The 17865-nt window shown below is 57.2% G+C and overlaps 1 protein-coding gene across 3 annotated transcripts in view; it reads right to left on the bottom strand.

The window, feature by feature from the left end:
• CIB2 (calcium and integrin binding family member 2) overlaps positions 1-17865 on the bottom strand; it is a 23028-nt gene extending 5163 nt beyond the window's left edge. Inside the window, exons 1-5 of one of the 3 annotated variants that reach the window (XM_012738384.3) lie at positions 17686-17865; positions 10432-10466; positions 4667-4778; positions 3092-3239; positions 283-478 (exon numbers count right to left, since the gene is read on the bottom strand). In XM_012738384.3, coding sequence (XP_012593838.2) covers positions 283-478; positions 3092-3239; positions 4667-4778; positions 10432-10466; positions 17686-17736 — 542 coding nt within the window. In that variant the 5' untranslated portion in view covers positions 17737-17865. Of the gene's footprint in view, positions 1-282; positions 479-3091; positions 3240-4666; positions 4779-7613; positions 7696-10431; positions 10467-17685 lie in introns of those variants that run through there. The other 2 variants (XM_012738386.3, XM_012738385.3) reach the window with 2 other exon arrangements.

The following is a 17865-nucleotide window of genomic DNA, read 5'->3' as shown; positions in this document are numbered from 1 at the left end:
AGGCTGCCAGTACTCCACACAGGGAGGGAACGCCGGGAGGAGCAGCTGTCTCCAGGGCGTCCAGCGCCCAGCCATCACCTAAGGCCCCATGAGATTCTGGCCCTGCGGGTACAAGGGCCAGTCACACGCCAAGGGGAGCTGGGCCTCGAACGTGACCTCCTGCCCGTGGCCGACACACCACTGCCCCGGAACAGTGAGTGACAGGGCCTTGGCCCTCCTGGGGTCCCGAAAGGCCAGACGCCTCGCTGCAGCCCTGCCCAAGCCCGGCCCCCGGGGCGGCACCTGAGGAAGTCGGGGGCCTTGGCAATCATGTCCTCAAAGTCCGCGAAGCCCAGCTTGCCGTCGCCGTCCAGGTCGGCCTCCTCGATGACCTTGTCGCACACGAGCACCACCTCGTCCTCGTCCAGCTCCGACTTGGTGAGCTTGGCCAGTGTCAGCTCCAGGTCCTCCTTGCAGATGAAGTTGTCTGTGTTGAAGTCTGTGGGGCAGAGGGTGGACGTGTCCAGCCGGTGCTGGATCCACCCAGGGACGCAAGGGTCCCGCCGACGTCGCCCTTCCACCCAGCTGTTCGCATGGACATGGCCACAGCCTCTGACGCCCCAAAGCGTCTCTGTGCACTCTCCCCAGCTGAAAGGGACCAAGTAGGCTTACCCACAAGGCATAGCTTAATCACTCACAGTCACAGCACCCACAAAACCCCACGAGGGCTGTGCATATAACAACATCCTGAAACAGTTCACAACGTCCAGATCTGAGGCTCCCTGGGGACTCTGGGCCCAGGCCCGATGGCCCCTCTGGCCTTAACCCGCAGCGGACGCTGTGTTTCCCTCTACACGTCTAGAGCTGAGGGAACCAAGGCCCAGAAAGGCCGTGACTGAACCGAGCTGGGGGCTCTGACTGGGGCCTGGCTCTGAGACTGCCCCTTCTGACTGCACCACGCCGCCTCAAGCAGGCCCTGACTCGGACACGATAGGGCAGGAGGCTCAGAAGGCCCTAGAGACACCCCACGGCCAGCCTTTGTGCATCCGGAGCGGGAAACACCGTTCGATCCTGCTTGGCAAAAGGTGCCACTGCCCTAAAGTGCAGCAAATGGTTCGGAGAACGAGCCACGTGTGCACAGTCTCATAACGGTGAACTCCAACTCTCCTCCCACCACTTTCAACCCAACCACCAGGCATTTGCGTGTGCTGTTTCTTCCACCTCGGGTGCCCTTCCCAGCAAACTCCTGGTCACCCTTTAAGTCTCAGCTCCAATGTCACTTTTCAGTAGGGGGCTTTCTGGACATAAGGTCCCCCTCACTGAGCTCCCGCTGCCCACCAGGCAAACTCTGACACTAACCCTACTGCTGAAGACCACAGCTGCCGATGTGAACACTATGTGCTTTTTCTCATTCAAATTTCAAAACAAGCCTATCAGGCAGGTATAGCCAGAATTCCCGCTATACACATGGAGAAACAGAGAGGTGGCAAGGACACGCAGCCCACCTGAGGTCACACCCCTGGGCAGTGTTGGACACTGGAGCCCAAGCTCTTGGCCTTAAGCCGTCCACCTCTGCACACGCCTGCGTGCGACTCCAGCAGGCTCCCTGTGGGACCGTCTCTGCCCGTGGAGTGGGCACAGTAGGCTCCCGGTGGGACCGTCTCTGCCCGTGGAGTGGGCACAGCAGGCTCTCCAGAAAGGAGCGCCGGCTGGATTCCTCCGACCATTTTATACGAGGAAACTGACACCAGAGCGGGGGGATCCTTGCTACAGATGAGACCCCGAGACCCCAGGGCAGGAAGGGAGCCACGGTTCCCCCCTCTCGTGTCCTGAGCCTGCTGGGTCCACATGCTCTGAAACCCCCTCGCTCAGACAGCAGCCTCCCCAGGGGCAACCCGCAGGGTCTGGGACTGGTGGGACGTGGTGCGACTTGAGAAGCTTTTCACGTGAACTACACAGGCACAGTTTGTGGAGAGCAGATGGGCAGGTGCTGTCTTTCTGACACGCAAGCACAAGGCGGGTGCATGGCTGTAACCAGATCCTCTGAAATAAACGTGACACTTGGGAAGGAAAAGGGTCCACAGGCCCTGCTGCCCTGGGATCCGCCAGCTGGTGGAAGGCAGTGGGGACAGGCTTGCCCTCCACCTCTCGTCCAGGATGGGCCCCAGCCCTTCCCTGGGCCTCAGTGTCCCCATGTGGGGCTGTCTGAGGATCTGACACCAGTGCGGGGGCCTGCCAGGCCAGCACAGTGCGTGAGCTCTGAGGGCGTGACTTCTCCCCCTGGCGGTGGGATGATTGCGATTCCTGGTTCATGAGCGGCTGCTCCCTCTGGTGGCAGCTGAGACGGGGACCAAGGGCTGGCTGGGGGACAAGGCGGCCCTGCCTTCCAGCCCAGCTCCCAGCCCACTCACATATGCCCACATCCTCCTCTCTGTCTCCTCCATTTCACACCCCAACGAGGGATCTTTCTAGAACAGAGCCGCCCTTCCTTACCTGAAACCCTGCAGTGGCCCCTGGCACGCTGAGCACAGGTCCGAACTCTCTGGTGGGTTCCTCACGGCCTGGCCCTGAGTACACTCACACTGGCCCTGCGCCTTCACGCCCAAACCTCACCCAGCTCCTTGCCAAGCCACACCACCTCCCCTCCCTGTCTCCACTGGCCCCGCCCTGCCAGCCTGTCCCCACAGCTCCAATCCGAAAGCCCCCATGGTCCCCCCAGCCCTGCCAGCCTGCCCCCACAGCTCCAATCCACAAGCCCCCATGGTCCTCCCAGGCCCCGCCAGCCTGCCCCCACAGCTCCAATCCACAAGCCCCCATGGTCCCCCCAGCCCCGCCAGCCTGCCCCCACAGCTCCAATCCGCAAGCCCCCATGGTCCCCCCTGCCCCGCCAGCCTGCCCCCACAGCTCCAATCCGCAAGCCCCCATGGTCCTCCCAGGCCCTGCCCTGTGGAGCCTCCCTCCAAGGTGGGGGCATCTCCCTCTGCTCAGCCCTCAGGGCCTGCGAAGTCTCTCCGGCACTCTTCGGAGACAGACCAGCCTTGCTGTTCTCGCTTCCCCAGAGGGCCCGGGGCACCCTGGTGCCCCAGCATCACTCCCACCCCTGCCCCATTACCGTAGATCTTGAAGGCGTAGTTCGCTTTGAGCTCCCGGGGGGCCGACTCGCACAGCACAGAAAACATGTCCACAAAGTCGTTGAAGGTGAGGTTTCCTTCGCCATCCTCAGAGAAAGCCTCCACGATCCTTTCCTTGAAAGGGTTCTCCTGCAGAAACAACCACAGCAGTCACCACGGGTGCAGGCATCACAGGAGGACCCCAGAGCCGGGCTGCTTACAGCTCACGTGACCTTGGACCCGTGGCCTAATCCCTCTCAGCCTCTGTTTCCCCATCTGTAAGACGGGAGTGACAGCACCTACTTAACTGGGCTGTGAGAGGCTTCAACGAGTTAAAGTGTGGAAGGTGATGGCGCATGCTAGAGCTCGGCAAGTGTTTTGTTGGTCACGTCATGAGCTCACGTGAGCCTCGATGTGTAGGGCTCCGTCCCCAACAAGAACGGACAACGGCCCAGGGCCTGGGAACCCTCTGCTCAGGCCATGTAGGCCAGGACCGTGCAGGGCCCACAGGGCGGGATGGCTGGACTAAGACAGACAGCAAGAGCCGTCAGGCCCCAGGCCTGCAATTGTCCTGCTCCTATGAATCCCCCAGTTTTCCAGACCACCTCGGGTGCTGCCTGCCACTGACTCTCTCCTCTGCCCTACATCACTGGGGCCACCTCTCCTGCAGTCCCCTCACCCCAGCTGACTAGCACGTGGCCGGCCATACTGCAGGCCCAATCCAGGCCAGCACAGGAGACTCAGAGACAGGCCACGTGGCTCCTGCCCGTGAGTGCCTCACACCCTCCGGGGACCCTCTGAGCCTGGTCTCGAGCGCCCTCCAGGCCAGGCTGGCTGCTTGTCCACGGCTGGCCCGGGCTCACCGGCTCTCGGCACTGAGGCTACAACCAGGGTGCTGGCCTCAAGTGGGTGCCATGGCCCTCTGACCCCACCCTCCAGCCACACATCCCAGGCCTGGTGGAGGGCTATTTGCAAAGTCCCACAGCAATCGGGAGTTGTACCCCAAACACCGTCTTGATGTTGGAGTGCACTTTACGTGTCACAGTAAGGAACTCACGCAATGAAACATTCAAATATGTACGTGCTCTGGGGACCAGCAGCATCCGCCTCACCTGGAGGCTTATTAGAAAATCAATCTTGACCCTACCTAAGACATACCGAACCTGAATCAGTCTGAGAAACAATGCTATGAACGCTGACCTCAGTGAGAAGCCACAGCCAGACAAGAGGGAGACGGAAAAACCACCTGAGAAGGTGGACACAGGTCTGCCAAGGATAGCAGAGTGAGGCTACTTATAAGGGCAAGCAGGAGAGCATGGGCTAGCAGCTGGGCAGAAGGGCACTGATGCACCGCACCCTTGCTGAGCCCCACACACGCAGCTCATTTTATTCATAGAGTGCAGATGAGGAAACTGAGGCACAGAGAGGTTCAATGATCTGCTCAGGGCTGGACAGCCACAATGGGTGGAGCCAGGCTCAGCCCAGCGCAGAAGCCCTGCTATTCGTCCAGAGGCGCTGAGCCCCTGGCCCTGGCCCCCAGCCGCCTGCCCTGCCTGCAGCAGAGGCCTCCCACGCACCCGAAGCTCCGGCATCTGGATGATGAGGCTCATCGGCACATGGACGATAGGGCTCTTCCGGTAGTCCATCGGGACGAGGTTGGGGGCCAGCTCGTAGAACCGTGCGTGGAGCCTTCAAGGGAAGCAGAGGAAAAGCATTGGAAGGGCACCACCCCCAAGCCCCGGCAGACCGATGCCATCCTGCCTGGGCCTCTGCCTCTGCAGACCCACCTGAGCCAGGGCCAGGTGAGGGCCCACAGGAGGCCATCTGCAAAATGTTAAGTGAAAAAAGCAGAATGCACAGTATGATTCCATTTTTTAAAAGCTTGAGTACATTTATCCACCTAAGACAAGACTGAAAGGAAGGCTGGTCACTCAAATGTTACTAGGTGATTATCTTGGGTGGTAAGATGGTAGTAAGACAACTTTTTTTCTTTTTTCTATTTTTTTTTAATTTTTAAAAGTTGAGCATCTGGGCGCGATGGCTCATGCCTATAATCTTAGCATTTTGGGAGGCCAGAAGGAGGATTGCTTGAGCCCAGGAGTTCAAGACCAATATGGCAATATAGCGAGACTCTGCCTCTATTAAAAAAAAACAGTTGTGATCAAATTAAAAAGCTTCTGCAGAGCCAAACAAACTATTATGAGAGCAAACAGACAACCTACAGAATGGGAGAAAATTTTCACAAGCTACACGTCCGATAAAGGGCTGATAACTAGAATCGATTTAGAACTCAGGAAATCAGCAAGAAAAAATCAACCCCATCAATAAGTAGGCAAAGGACATGAACAGAAACTTTTCAAAAGAAGACAGAATAATGGCCAACAAACATATGAAAATATGCTTAACATCTCTAATCATCAGGGAAATGCAAATCAAAACCACAATGAGATATCACTTATCTCCAGTAAGAATGGCCTTTATTAAAAAGTCCCAAAACAATAAATGTTGGTTTGGATGCAGAGAGATAGGAACATTCCTATACTGCTGGTGGGACTGCAAATTAGTGTAACCTCTGTGGAGAGCACTATGGAGATACAAGTAGATCTATCATTTGATCCAGCAATCCCATTACTGGGTATCTACCCAAAAGAACAAAAGACACTCTATAAAAAAGACATCTGCACTCAAATGTTTATAGCAGCACAATTCACAACTGCAAAGATGTGGAAACAACCTGAGTGCCCATCAATACATGAGTGGATTAATAAAATGTGGTATACGTGTACCATGGAGTACTACTCATCTATAAGAAACAATGTTGATATGGCACCTTTTGTATTTTCCTGGATAGAACTGGAACCCATACTATTAAGTGAAATATCCCAAGAATGGAAAAATAAGCACCACATGTATTCATCAGCAAATTGGTATTAACTGATCAACACCTAAGTGGACATATAGGAATAACATTTGTCGGGCATCGGGCAGATGGGAGGGGTGAGGAGAGAATGGGTATATACAAACATAATGAGTGTGATGCGCACCATCTGGGGGATGGACACGCTTGAAGCTCTGATTCCGGGGGGTGGGGAAGGGGAGGAAAGGCAACACACATAACCTAAACATTTGTACCCCCATAATATGCTGAAATTAAAAAATAAATAAATAAAACAGTTGTGATAAAATTTATCATTTTAACCATTAAAAGTTTTTTTTAATTGTGGTAAAATTCACATGACATAAAATTACCATCCTAACCATTTTTAAGGGTATATAGTTCAGTGGCATTAAGTACATTCACATTGTTGTACACCTATCACTACCATTCATCTCCAGAAATCTCTTTATCTTGCAAAACAGAAACTCTGTACTCATTAAACAGCTACTCCCTATTTTCCTGTCTTCCCAGCCCCTCACAACTACCATTCTACTTTCTGTCTCTGTGGATTCGACTACTCTAGGTGTACAAATATCTCTTCAAGAACACAGGTGTACAGATATCTTTCAAGACCCTGCTTTCAATTCTTTTGGGTATATCCCCAGAAGAAGAATTGCTGGATCGTATGGTGATTTTATCTTTAATTTTTTGAGGATCCACCATACTGTTTTCCATAGCTAGCTTGCTTGCTTCCTGCCTGCCTCCCTCCCTCCCTTCCTTCAAGACACAGTCTCACTCTGTTGCCTGGGCTAGAGTGCTGAGGGGTCAGCCTAGCTCATAGCAACCTCAAACTCCTGGCCTCAAGCAATCCTCCTGCCTCGGCTTCCTTAGTAGCTGGGACTACAGGTGTGTGTCACAATGCCTACCTAATTTTTTCTATTTTTAGTTGTCTGGCTAATTTCTTTCTATTTGTAGTAGAGATGGGGGTCTCACTATTGCTGAGACTGGTCTCGAACTCCTGACCTCAAGCGATCCTCCTGCTCAGACTCCCAGAGTGCTAGGATTACAGGCGAGAGCCACCAAGCCTGGCCTGTTTTCCATAGCTTTGTTATCTAATTTTTACAACATGCCTAAGGAAAAACAATCTTAAGCATATTACAAAACACCAAGATCTGACTCTTTTGATAAACACATACAAAAGAAAAATACTGGCACAACATACACCAAAAGACTAACAGTCGTTATTTCTTGATGGTTAGGATTATAGGTTAATCTTTTTTATCTTCTCTTAACTGGCCTCATTTCTAATTTTTCTACAATCATCACCTATGTGTTTAATAAAAAATTAAAAGCAATTAAAATAGATTATACAAAGTTTTTAAAAGGTGAAGAAAACAAACAATAAAGTAACAAATAGGCAAACGCTGGTTTGGGGTGTTGGCTGGGTGGCCTCTCTGCACCGAGGGGACAAGGACCCCTGTCGCATCCATCTAGGAGCACACCCTCATGGGGCGAGGGGGGCTGAAGTGTGCGCATGGACCCACGGAAAGCTGGGTGGCTGAAGGGGGTGGTGGCCCAAGGGGGTGGGCTGCCCGCCAGGCTCAGTGTGGAGTGGAAGAGCAGCGTCTGGGAGCACCTGGACCTACCTGGGCAGGGCAGGGTGGAAGAAGGAGGGAGAACTGAAGGGGGTTATCGGTGACTCGGTGTCATTTCCCCAAGGCTGCCAGAGAGCTGGGCCCCAAGCTGCAAGGAAAACCTCCTGCTCAAGTTTCTTCCTGGCCATTGGTCAATACTCAGGGTGCAGCTCACCAAGAAAACCATCTGGGGGTGGGGGAGCAGCACTGAAGGACCGCTGGGAGGAGGGCAGACCAGCAGGGGCCCGGGTCTGGCCAGCCCGGCTCTGCTGCTGACCTGCCCTCTCTGGGCTGCAGGCCTCAGGTGTGCAGCCTGGACCTGAGACGGGAACAGTGCAGAGGGCAAACCTGGCGGGGAGGGGGGTCAGTCACGCCGGCCTCCCTAGAGCCCAGAGAGGGGGCTGGAGAAAATCGAAGGGGCTGCAACTGGAATCGTGCTACTGTGGCTATGCTTGGTCCTCCAGGGACAGGTAGTCCCACACCTTGCCTTGTCTCATACCCTTCCCTGAGGGTAGCCGGAGGGCAACAAAACTCCCAGCAGCCTTCTGTTGTGCTTAACAAGACTGTCACCTGGCCCTCCCAGTCACAAGGGCCGTGAGAAAACAGCTCCAGTCAGCACTGGCACTCCCCTGCTGTAGCTGTGGCATGAGACACAGAAGGTGCTATACCAGGGGGACCATTCCCAGACAGACTTTGTCCTCTGCCCCTCCCCACGTGACCATGTGGCAGAGAAAGCTCCAGGTCCAGTCCCTTGGGTCCCCAGTGAGTGCTAATCCAGAGGCAGACCCTAATGACCAGTGGCAGAACAGGCAGAGGGGGCTTGGTGAGGGGTATCCAGCTGCCTGGAGGGGTCTTTTACCCTTTTTGGGAGCTCAGGTGTGGCCTCTGCTCTATGTTGAGCTACAGAGCCTGGTGTGCTGAAGGCCAGGGCTGTGGGGGGCCAGGATACGCCTCCCCAAGTCCTCTCACCTGCCCGGACTCCCTCATTTGCCAAGGGGTCAGGGACACTCCCAAAGGCCTGTCACATCGGATCCACTTCCTGGCCTGGCCTTTGAGCCACTCTCCCCTCTGCCCTGATGGGGGACCTTGCCGCTCTCAGCAAGAACACTGGAAGCTGGAGGTGAGAGGATCGGGCCTGTGTCCTTGTCCCTGCTGCTCCCCAGCCTGGGATGCCCTCCCCTGGCCAACCCTACCTGTCCTTCACCACATGTCCTTCAAGTACTGGCGGGTGGCTAACAGGTACCAGCCCAATGCTGGTCCCGCCTGCAGCAAGCCCAGTGGGGAGCTGTGCACCTGCGCCCATGAGCCCAGAGCCCCTCACGACCCGCAAGAGCAGCCGGCTGAGCACTGGCATGGCAGGAGCTGGGGCTCACAAGGGAGATGACCCCAGAGATGGGTCTGGAAGGCAATGCCGGGGCAGAGGAGTGGGGAAGGGCACTCCAGGCAGTGGGACGGCCGGTGCCAAGGCGGGGACAGGGGCTTTCTCGCCAGGATGGAAACAGTCGTGGGCCTCAGAAGACAAGCAGCCTGGGCTCAGTATCCACCAAGGTTGGGGACAGAGTGTGCGGAGCCCCCTGGCGAGGCTTAAATGAGGACTCGTGCCAAGAACTGTAAGTGCTAAGAGGTGCACAAGATGCCAGGGCTGGTGGCTGTGTTAGCGCAGTTCTGAGAGCCACCCTGTCCAAACGAGGACCTCACCTGCCAATCCTCTCAAGCTACAGACCAAATCCCACTTACCAAACACCACACCTGGGGTTAGTGCCGCTCAGCAATGCTAGGAGGGCAGGTGTCCTTTTCCCCATTTTACAGAACAGTGAGGCGTGGGGACGGTCCAACACTTGCCCAGGGCCACAGAGCTGGGAAGAGGGAGCACAGCCCAGGTCTGCTGGTGCCAAGCCTCTCTGAGTGGCGAAGTGGGGTGTTCCCTGCCATGCAGAGGACGGGGTGCACCGGCAGGCAGCCTGGGCAGAGGAAAGGCTGAGGGGCACTGCCTGTCCGAGTGGAGTGGTCTGGGCGGTGACAAACTGCACCGCAGACCTGGTCTCAGCCTGTCCATCGATCTCCAGGGAAAGTGATCCTGAGACTTTGCTGGCTTTTAGTGCCACCTGATAGCCCAGGCAGAGGGGCCCGGCAAGGCCCGTGGGGCAGGTTTCCTGGCATTCTGCGATTCCCGCTCACCGTCTGGTTCTGAGCATCTGAGACTACCAGTCCCCTTTGTCTTCCTCATCCACGTGCACCCCCCAATCCCCCCAGGAGAGGGTTGTCCTGGGAAGGAAGGAGACCCCAGTGCACAGCTCGGGTGGTGGGCATGCCCTGACCCTTAGACATCCAGGAGTGGAGGACATCACCTGGAGCCAGAGTGCCCTCAGGGGCCCCAGCCTAGAGCAGCGGCTCTGTGCTGTAGCAGCCCCAGGACGCTGTGAACAGCAAGGGACCTGCAGGCAGAGGCCAGGTCCTCGATCCTCGCGTGTGTGACTTCGGCCAAGTTGCTCAGCCACATGAGGCTTTAAAATGGGGTTAAAAGGATTCTCTTGTCACAAGGTCACAGTGAGGACTTAAAAACGTGCCCGAAACCACCCACCCCAGAGTCCAACATGCAGTAAGTAAACGCTCAGCTCCTGGCAGAAGGGTCTAGACCCCGGGAGGGTGGGAAGTTCCCAAGTCCGTGCAGCACCCCCGGAAGGGTGGGAAGTTCCCAAGTCCGTGCAGCACCCCAGGGGTGAAGCCCAGACATGGCTCCTGACGGAGGCCGACACTCTTCCCAGCTCTGCCAGCACAGCAGCCCCATGGGCACCCCAGCCCCGACAGGTGAACGAGCAGCCACACTTACTTGAGGATGTCCTTCTTGTTGAAGAAGGTGCAGTCCTGTTGAGGGAAAGCACACACAGTTGGCTGTGCAGGTCCCGGGCTCCCTTCTTCCTCCAAGCCCTCCATGCCACAGGGCCTCTCGCAGCAGCCCTGGCTGGGGCAGGAGAGGCACTACTGCCCTTCTCCACCCCCAATGGCTGGGGACGTACACGCCAGTGTGCCCAGAAAACTCAGCCTGAAGGCTTTGCCCGTCCTTAGCTGGCTGGGGGGCCGCAGTGCATGGGCAGAGGTGCGCACTAGGGTGCAGGTTTAGGAGGGAGATGGAGAGCTCACAGGTCGATGTGGCTGATTGGAGGGCCGGGGGACACCCTGTGGGATGACAGGGGAGGAGGCTGGGAGACAGCTCCAGAGTGAGGATCCACAGGTCCCTGCGTCAGGCAGCTGCAGGGGCCACCGTCCACACGGCAGCCCTGAGAATGGGGCTTGTGGGGTTGTGCGGTGCATCCCAGGTGGCCTCGGGCTGCAGCCCTGTGCTCAGAGGCGGAGAGTTCCACGCACATAGAGCAGGGAAGCATCAGCGTGTACCTGGTGTCTGAGGCACAGGAAGAGATGAGGCCACACATGGAAGCGAGGAAAGAGGCCCCTGGTGTCGGGGGAGGCGGGCAGGGAGGGGCCCGTGGCACGTGGACAGAGCTGAGGATGGAGGCTGCTAGGGGCCCCCAGGTGGGCATTCCTCAGGGAGGGGCAACACTGGGCTCCTACTCTCATCTCAGGGGTCCTGTCTGCTACGGCCTGGCCTGGCTGAAGTGTTGGGCCGGGAGTCTGTGATGGCGGCTGCTGCACCAGGCCTCCGAGAGAAGCACAGAGGTGAAGAGGACCCAGGGCCGAGCCAAACGCTCAACTGTGAAGGGCTTCTGTGCTTCTCCTGTTAAGCTCCTCCACCTCTGCCCACCAGTCCGGCACAAAGGAAGAGGGCCTCGTAGGCTCTGCAGAGCCGCAGCCCATAGGGCCCCGTGGGCCCGAATGCTGACCAGAGCTGCCGCTGACGAGGGGCCATGGCCACAGCGAGGCTTGCCCTGGATGAGACTGGAAGCTGCTGGCCGCCAGCACAGCTGGGCTGCGTGTTGAGGAGGGCCAAGGAGAGGACGCCCGCAGGATGCACACGGCATCTAGGCTTCCCGCCGGGCACCTTGGGAGAGCTGAAGAGGGGAGAGTTGGTGGGAATTCCTGGCCCCAATTGGCCCAACGAGGCTGAGCTTCTAAGGCACCTGCTGCTCTCTGGGACTTAGACGAAGGACCCCAGGCTGTCTTGCCCTTGTTGGAAGCGCAGGGCCTTCTCCTGGGGGAAGACTCCTAGACTCTTGGACTTTGCTACTGACAGTGGCTCCTCTGTAGGAGCCAGGAGAGGCTTAGGCTGGGGAAGCAGCCCTCCGCCCCCACCCAGCAAGGAGAGAAAACTGCCTGCCTTGTAGGCCTAGGACTCAGACAGGCTGGGGACCACGTGGCTGAAGCCTGAGCAGACCCCAGAAACCTGGAGCAGGCAGCGAGGGCAGCCTGGCTGAGCCTTCCTGGTACAGACTTCCCTCCACCCGGGCTGTTGCCACAGTCTGAAGGGGCCCCGTAGAAGGGTCAGGGCTCTCCCAACTAGCTTAGAAGGGGCTGCCAACAGAACCGGGTCCTTGCTCCTGCTCTCTTCTCCCAATCTGTCCTTTCCCCCTCCCTCTCCTCTCTCCTACCCCCTGCGTTGGAAAGGAAGTACCCAGGTCCTGATCTACAGCTCTACATCCGTGGTGCTGAAGGCGTGGCTCCTGGCCCAGCAGCATCAGCCTCACTGGGAACCAGTGGAAATGCAGATTCTCAGGCTCTACTCCAGAGACCCTGAATTATTACAGGAACTCTAGGGGTGGGGCCCAGGAAGCCCTCCCAGTGATGCTGATATATGCTAAAGTGTGAGGATGTCTGCTCTAGAGCAGACTCGCCGGGGGAGCTGTTTAAAATACCCTTGGCCCCAGCTCCTCAGCAGACCCCTGACCAATTAAACAGGAATCCCTGAGGATGGATCCAAGTATCAGTGGTTTTCGAAGCCACTCAGGGCCAGGTGCAGTGGCTCACTCCTGTAATCCCAGCACTTTGGGAGGCTAAGGTGGGAGGATCACTTGAGCCTAGGAATTTGAGACCAGTATGGGCAACACAGTGAGACCCTGTCTCTACCAAAAATGTAAAACTTAGCAAGGCCTAGTGGCACACACCTGTAGTCCCAGCTACTCGGGAGGCTAAGGCAGGAGGACTGCTTGAGCCCAGGAATTCAAGGCTACAGTGAGCTATGATCAGGCCACTGCAGTGTAGCCTGGGCAACAGAGCAAGACTCTGTCTCTAAAAAAACTAAAAATTTAACAGATTTTTAAAAACAGCCACTCAAGTGGTTCCAATGTGCAGTCCAGGCTGAGAACCACATCATAGCCAATATATGATCACCATAGTGATCAAGTGCACTTGGCACTTGGGGCTCCGAATATCCAGTTTTATTTAATCCTCATCACTAGCCTATGGGGCAGGCATTATCTCCCCATTTCATAGATGGGAAAACCGAGACTCAGCAAAGTTTAACAGCTGGCCCCAAGTTGCGCATGCAGCCCAGGAGGGCTGGGAGTGGAACTCAGGCCTGTGAGCTTCTTGACCGTGCCCATGACAACAGAGCGGTAGTCTACCTGTGACCACTGTTCACCAACCACTCCATGTCCCACATCTGCTCTGTGGTCCTATAGCTGGCACTGTGGACTGAGGGACGTTTTAGCTGTATCTCCACGGCAGTTACTGTGTCCTTTCAATGGCTGCAGAGTATCTCACTGAGGGCACTGCCTCTGCCTGGCCCAACCTTTCTCCTCTTTCTAAACATTCCGGAATTGCTGCTTCTTGGTTCCAGCATTACTGATGAAGCTGCCATGAACCTGCTCGTCGACTGATGTTTTGCTTTTTCTTTTGCTAACCTGTCTCCCTGGGACTCATCCAGGGAGGCAGCTCACGGAGGACGAATATGGCAGGAGGCCTTAAAAGCTTTTCAGGACCCTGAGTAGCCTGGCCCTGTGGCAGGGAAAAAGGTTTGGTAGTCAGATTCAAATTCTGGTCTTGCTCAGACCCTTAGGCAAGTCATTCTCCTTTCTAGCCTCAGTTTCTGCACCTACAATGGGATTCAGGGACAGTGTGAGGAGCAAATGAGAAAGGTGCAGGAAGTCTATATGCCACAGCTGATAGCAGTTCTCTCCCCCTTTAGTGCAAGAGCTCCATCCACCACCCTGTGTCCCAAAGGCATCTCCCCAGAGTCTGCAGCTGCCCCCTCCCCAGAGGCACCGAACGAGGAGCCCGCCCACCCCACACAGCTGCCCAGGGAGCTACAGCCACATGACTGCAGGAACCTTCCTTCTGAGGGCAAACAACCCCACCACTACTCGGTGCCTGACAGTTCGTAGGGACGCAGGGACAGGTGTCCTGGCAAAGGTCCCAGCTTTGGTCAGGGTCACGGGGAGTGGGAGGGAGGAGGGGAGGAAGGGGGCCTAGCCCAGGAGAGGTGGGCCCTCGGGACTTTGGCAGCAGAAAACAGGACAGGCTGGGCCTTCACGGTAGACGCCCAGATGTTTTTTCAGTTAGGCGTGAGGTCTGCCCCACGCCTACACTCAGCTATTCCCCCGCCGGGAGTGCCCTCCCCTCCCTCTCCAGCAGGTCCAAATCCTTTCCACTCTGCAAACTCAACGCAAGGGCTATTGCTCCAGGCAGCCTCCTGCTTCCCTCTCCTACGCGCCTTGTCTGCCTGTGCCAGTGGTCAGGAGCCCAGCCACAGCCCTCCCAGTGGGAGTCGCAGCGGCTCTCCATCCAGCTCTGCCAGCCCAGGCCTCAGCACTGCCCAGCTGCCATCCCGAGGCTCGCAGTCAGGTGCCGGGGTGATCTCAGCAGATCCCCACAAGAGCCCTGTGACATGAGCACAGCTGGGTTAGTGGTTATTCCCATTTTAGAGGTGGAGACACTGAGGCCCAGAAGGGGACAGTTGCTTGCTAAGGCCCACAGCCTCAAGTGCCCAGCTGACTTGAATCTAGGACTTCAGAATCCTTGTCGGGCATTCTCTACCTTTCTAGAGCCATGCCTTAACAAGTATCTGCCCATTCATTCATCTGACCACATCCTCTAAGGGCCTCTTCTGTGCCAGGGCAGGGGCCACACAGGAAGGGATGGAGTGCACAGAGGGAGTGGCATGCCCAGAGGGACGAGGCATGTGTATGTGCCATGGGCCCACCGAATGCTCCCAGCTGAATGGATTGGGGGGAGGAGGCAGGGAGCCCTTCCCAAAGAGGTGAGGCCTGGCCTCTTTGGGAGATGAGAGACATAAGCCAGACTAGGTTAGTGAACAGGTGAGGGGAGGGCACCAAGAGAACAAGGCCAGAGGTGAAGGTGCGCCTAGCTAGAAGTCCTTCAGTGTGCTTGGAATTTGGGGTGCAAAAGGGAAAGGAGAGAGAAATGAAGCTGAAAACTGGCTGAGCACAGACTAGGCTGGGATGAGCCTGGACTCCACTCAGGCTGTGATCCCAAGACTCCACGGAATCACCGGGAGAGGAGGGGTCACACCTGTGTTTTGGGAAGTTCTGTCCTATCCTTTGACCCTGCGCTGCTGCTGCTGCTCCTGCGTCCGTGTCTTATAGACAACTGCCTAGCGCCTCCCACCGCAGTAGGGGGTTGGGCGGCTCTTGTCCACGGATTATTCTTACAGAAAAAATTGTTTTGCAATAGTGATGAATATTGTGTCTGTAGAAAAAACCGGAAGGGAGGGAGGGAGCGAGGGAGGGAATAGAGAAGGAGGAAAGAAGGAGGGAAGAGGAGTGAGACCGAGGGACTGTGGCAGAAGAGTGTGGGTGGCTGGAGGGGGACAGAAAGGAGGGCGAGGAAGGAGGGAGTGAGACCTGCAGCTCCCATGAGACTGAGGAGGCCTGGCCTGGGCCCCGGCTGTGGGGATAGAGGAGGGGTCTCCAGTGAGACCCAGGGAGGCTCAGCCACAGGACGTGTTGCTAACTGAAAACGTGGGCTGAGGGTGAGCAGAGAGCTGGAACGGCTGGAGGAGCAGTGGTGGGTCTGGGGAAGGCTGTGAGCCCTGTTTGAGGGTTAAAGGGTCTCGAGGGTAGATGTGCGATGCAGAGGAGTGTTCTGGGCAGAAGGCTGAACTTTGAGGGTCACTGGTATCTGGGGACGCCCTGCCTTGGGAAGGGAAGACTGCTAGGCTGGGAGTCCCATGAAACCTAAAGGTCACCTGGGGGGTTGCTGTAACTCAGGGTCACCCCCACCTGGCCCTGGTTGGTACCTGGCTGGCCGGAGAGCCAGAGGGAAGGAGATGTGGAGTTCTCAGGTTTCACAGCCCTCATTTCTCCCATCCTGCCTGGCAGGGTCTAGCCAGGCTCTGGCAAAGGATCAGAACCGAACACTGGGACTGGCTCCAACAGGTAACCCAATGCCAGGCTGGTCTGAGAGGGAACCCAGGCTCCCCGCCCCCATGAAGCTATCTTCACTTCTGGGCATGGTTTGCCTGCTTGCCTGCACCCACCTCCAAGTCTCTATCCAAGCCGTCCCCTCCCCCTGGGCCCTGCTGGGCCTGCCCAAGCGCTGCGCTGTTTCTGAACCTTCCACTCAAAGCAGAAGCACATGACCTTCCCGCTGTCTCCCACTGCCCACTGCGCCTTCCCCTCGAACACACGCCACCACCCGCCTCTGCCAAGGGCCACACTCAAAGCAGAAGCACACGACCTCCCCGCTGTCTCCCACTGCCCGCTGCGCCTTCCCCTCGAACACACGCCACTACCTGCCTCTGCCAAGGGCCACACTGGAGGTGAGAGCCTCTCACTAGGCCGTGAGTGTCTGGGGAGAAAGCACATATGCCCTGGCCCAGCCCACTCCTAGCTAAAGGGGTGAGCCTTGTTTACAGGATTCAAATTCCTGGGCGAGCCCTGATTGGCCAGAACACCAAATGGCTCCTCAGTCTCTGTTTACTCTTCTGTGAAATGGGACTAATAATCCCCCTCACTGTGATGAAGAAACGAGTTGATGTCTAGAGGGCATGAACTGCAGGGCCTGGACACAGCCGTGCTCCATACACTTGCCTCCCCTCTTCATAGGATCTGACAAATCCGTGTTTGTGACAACCATGGCTTCCAGGAGGAGAAAGGGCCCCTGTTTTACCCTCACACACATCAGAGGACCCACACCTCAGGCCTGCTGTCCTTCACAAGGACAGCGAGTGCTCATAAAGGCCACTGGCATCTACAGAGACCCTGCTGGTGTCACACAAGTGACAGCACGGTCCTACAGGGGAGTCAGGGAAGGCCATCAGACTCGGGCCTTGCAGGATGAAGGAGATCACCTGGAGAGAGGGGGCGCAGCACCCCAGGCCCAGGCACCAGCATGGGCAAGGGCAGGTAGGGAGGATGGAGTCCAGGGGTAGGGACTGCAGATTGGTCGGAGGTGGCTGCAGTGCAGAGGGCAGGGCAGGAACCTGGGGGGCTGAGGGTGCAGAGGTGAGCTGGGCAGCTGGCCAGGCTGTGGGCAAGCTAGGGTGTGGGGCTTCATCCTGCACCATGGAGACGTTTGTACACGTGTGGGAGGCCATTGGGACGCCAGATGTGGACAGCTGCTTCTGGAAGCAGGGAGACCTAGAAGGGTCTAAGCACGCAGCTAGGGAGGCTGGCAGGAGCTTGGAGAGGTGGCTATGTAAGGCTGGTACCTGGCTTGCCTTGTTGCTCCAGTTATTTCCATATTGGGGTCAGAGAGACAGGCCTCAACAAATAAAGTACCCCCAATTTAAGCCTGCATTTGCAGGATGCACCCACTCCCTGCCAGGACCTCAGCTCTCATTTCTGCTTTACCAAGACTCACTCTCCTGGGCTATTCCTGAGACTTGTCAGGTGGGGAGGAGGGAAGGACGGTCCTGGGCCAGCCCAATTTACTGACTCTCTGTGCCAGGGTGGGTTTTGGCATGGGTGGCTCGGGAGGGGTTCGGGTCCAGTCTGTGGCAGAGAGCGAGAAGACGGGGTAGCTGGAGTGAGGTGCTCCTGAGAGAATCCTCCAACTGGAAAGCGCTGTCATTCTCCGGGTGGGGAAACTGAGGCTTGGCGAGGGGGAGGCATCAGCCCAAGGTCACGCTGCGAGCTGGAGGCAGGGACAGGGTCTGAACCCCGGGACCTCCGTCCGGAGGCCTCAGGGCGCGCGGGGCGGAGGGCGCCGCTCGGGCCGGGCGCCGGCTCACCTGGTAGTTGTCCAGCTGCTCCTCCGTGAAGATGGTCTGCTTGTTCCCCATGGCGGCCGCCGCTTGCCCGCCCGCCCGGGCGCCGCCTCCCAGCAGCGGCCGCGGAGCGCGGAGCGGAGCCCGCGGCCCTCGCCACCCCGCGGCGGGCGGCGTCTCCGGCCGGACGGCCCCGCCCGCCCC

This window comes from Microcebus murinus, chromosome 7, assembly GCF_040939455.1.
Source record: "Microcebus murinus isolate Inina chromosome 7, M.murinus_Inina_mat1.0, whole genome shotgun sequence".
NCBI classification, from domain to species: Eukaryota; Metazoa; Chordata; class Mammalia; order Primates; family Cheirogaleidae; genus Microcebus; species Microcebus murinus.
Note: the sequence above shows the minus strand (reverse complement) of the source record. Positions and strands in the feature narration are given on the sequence as shown.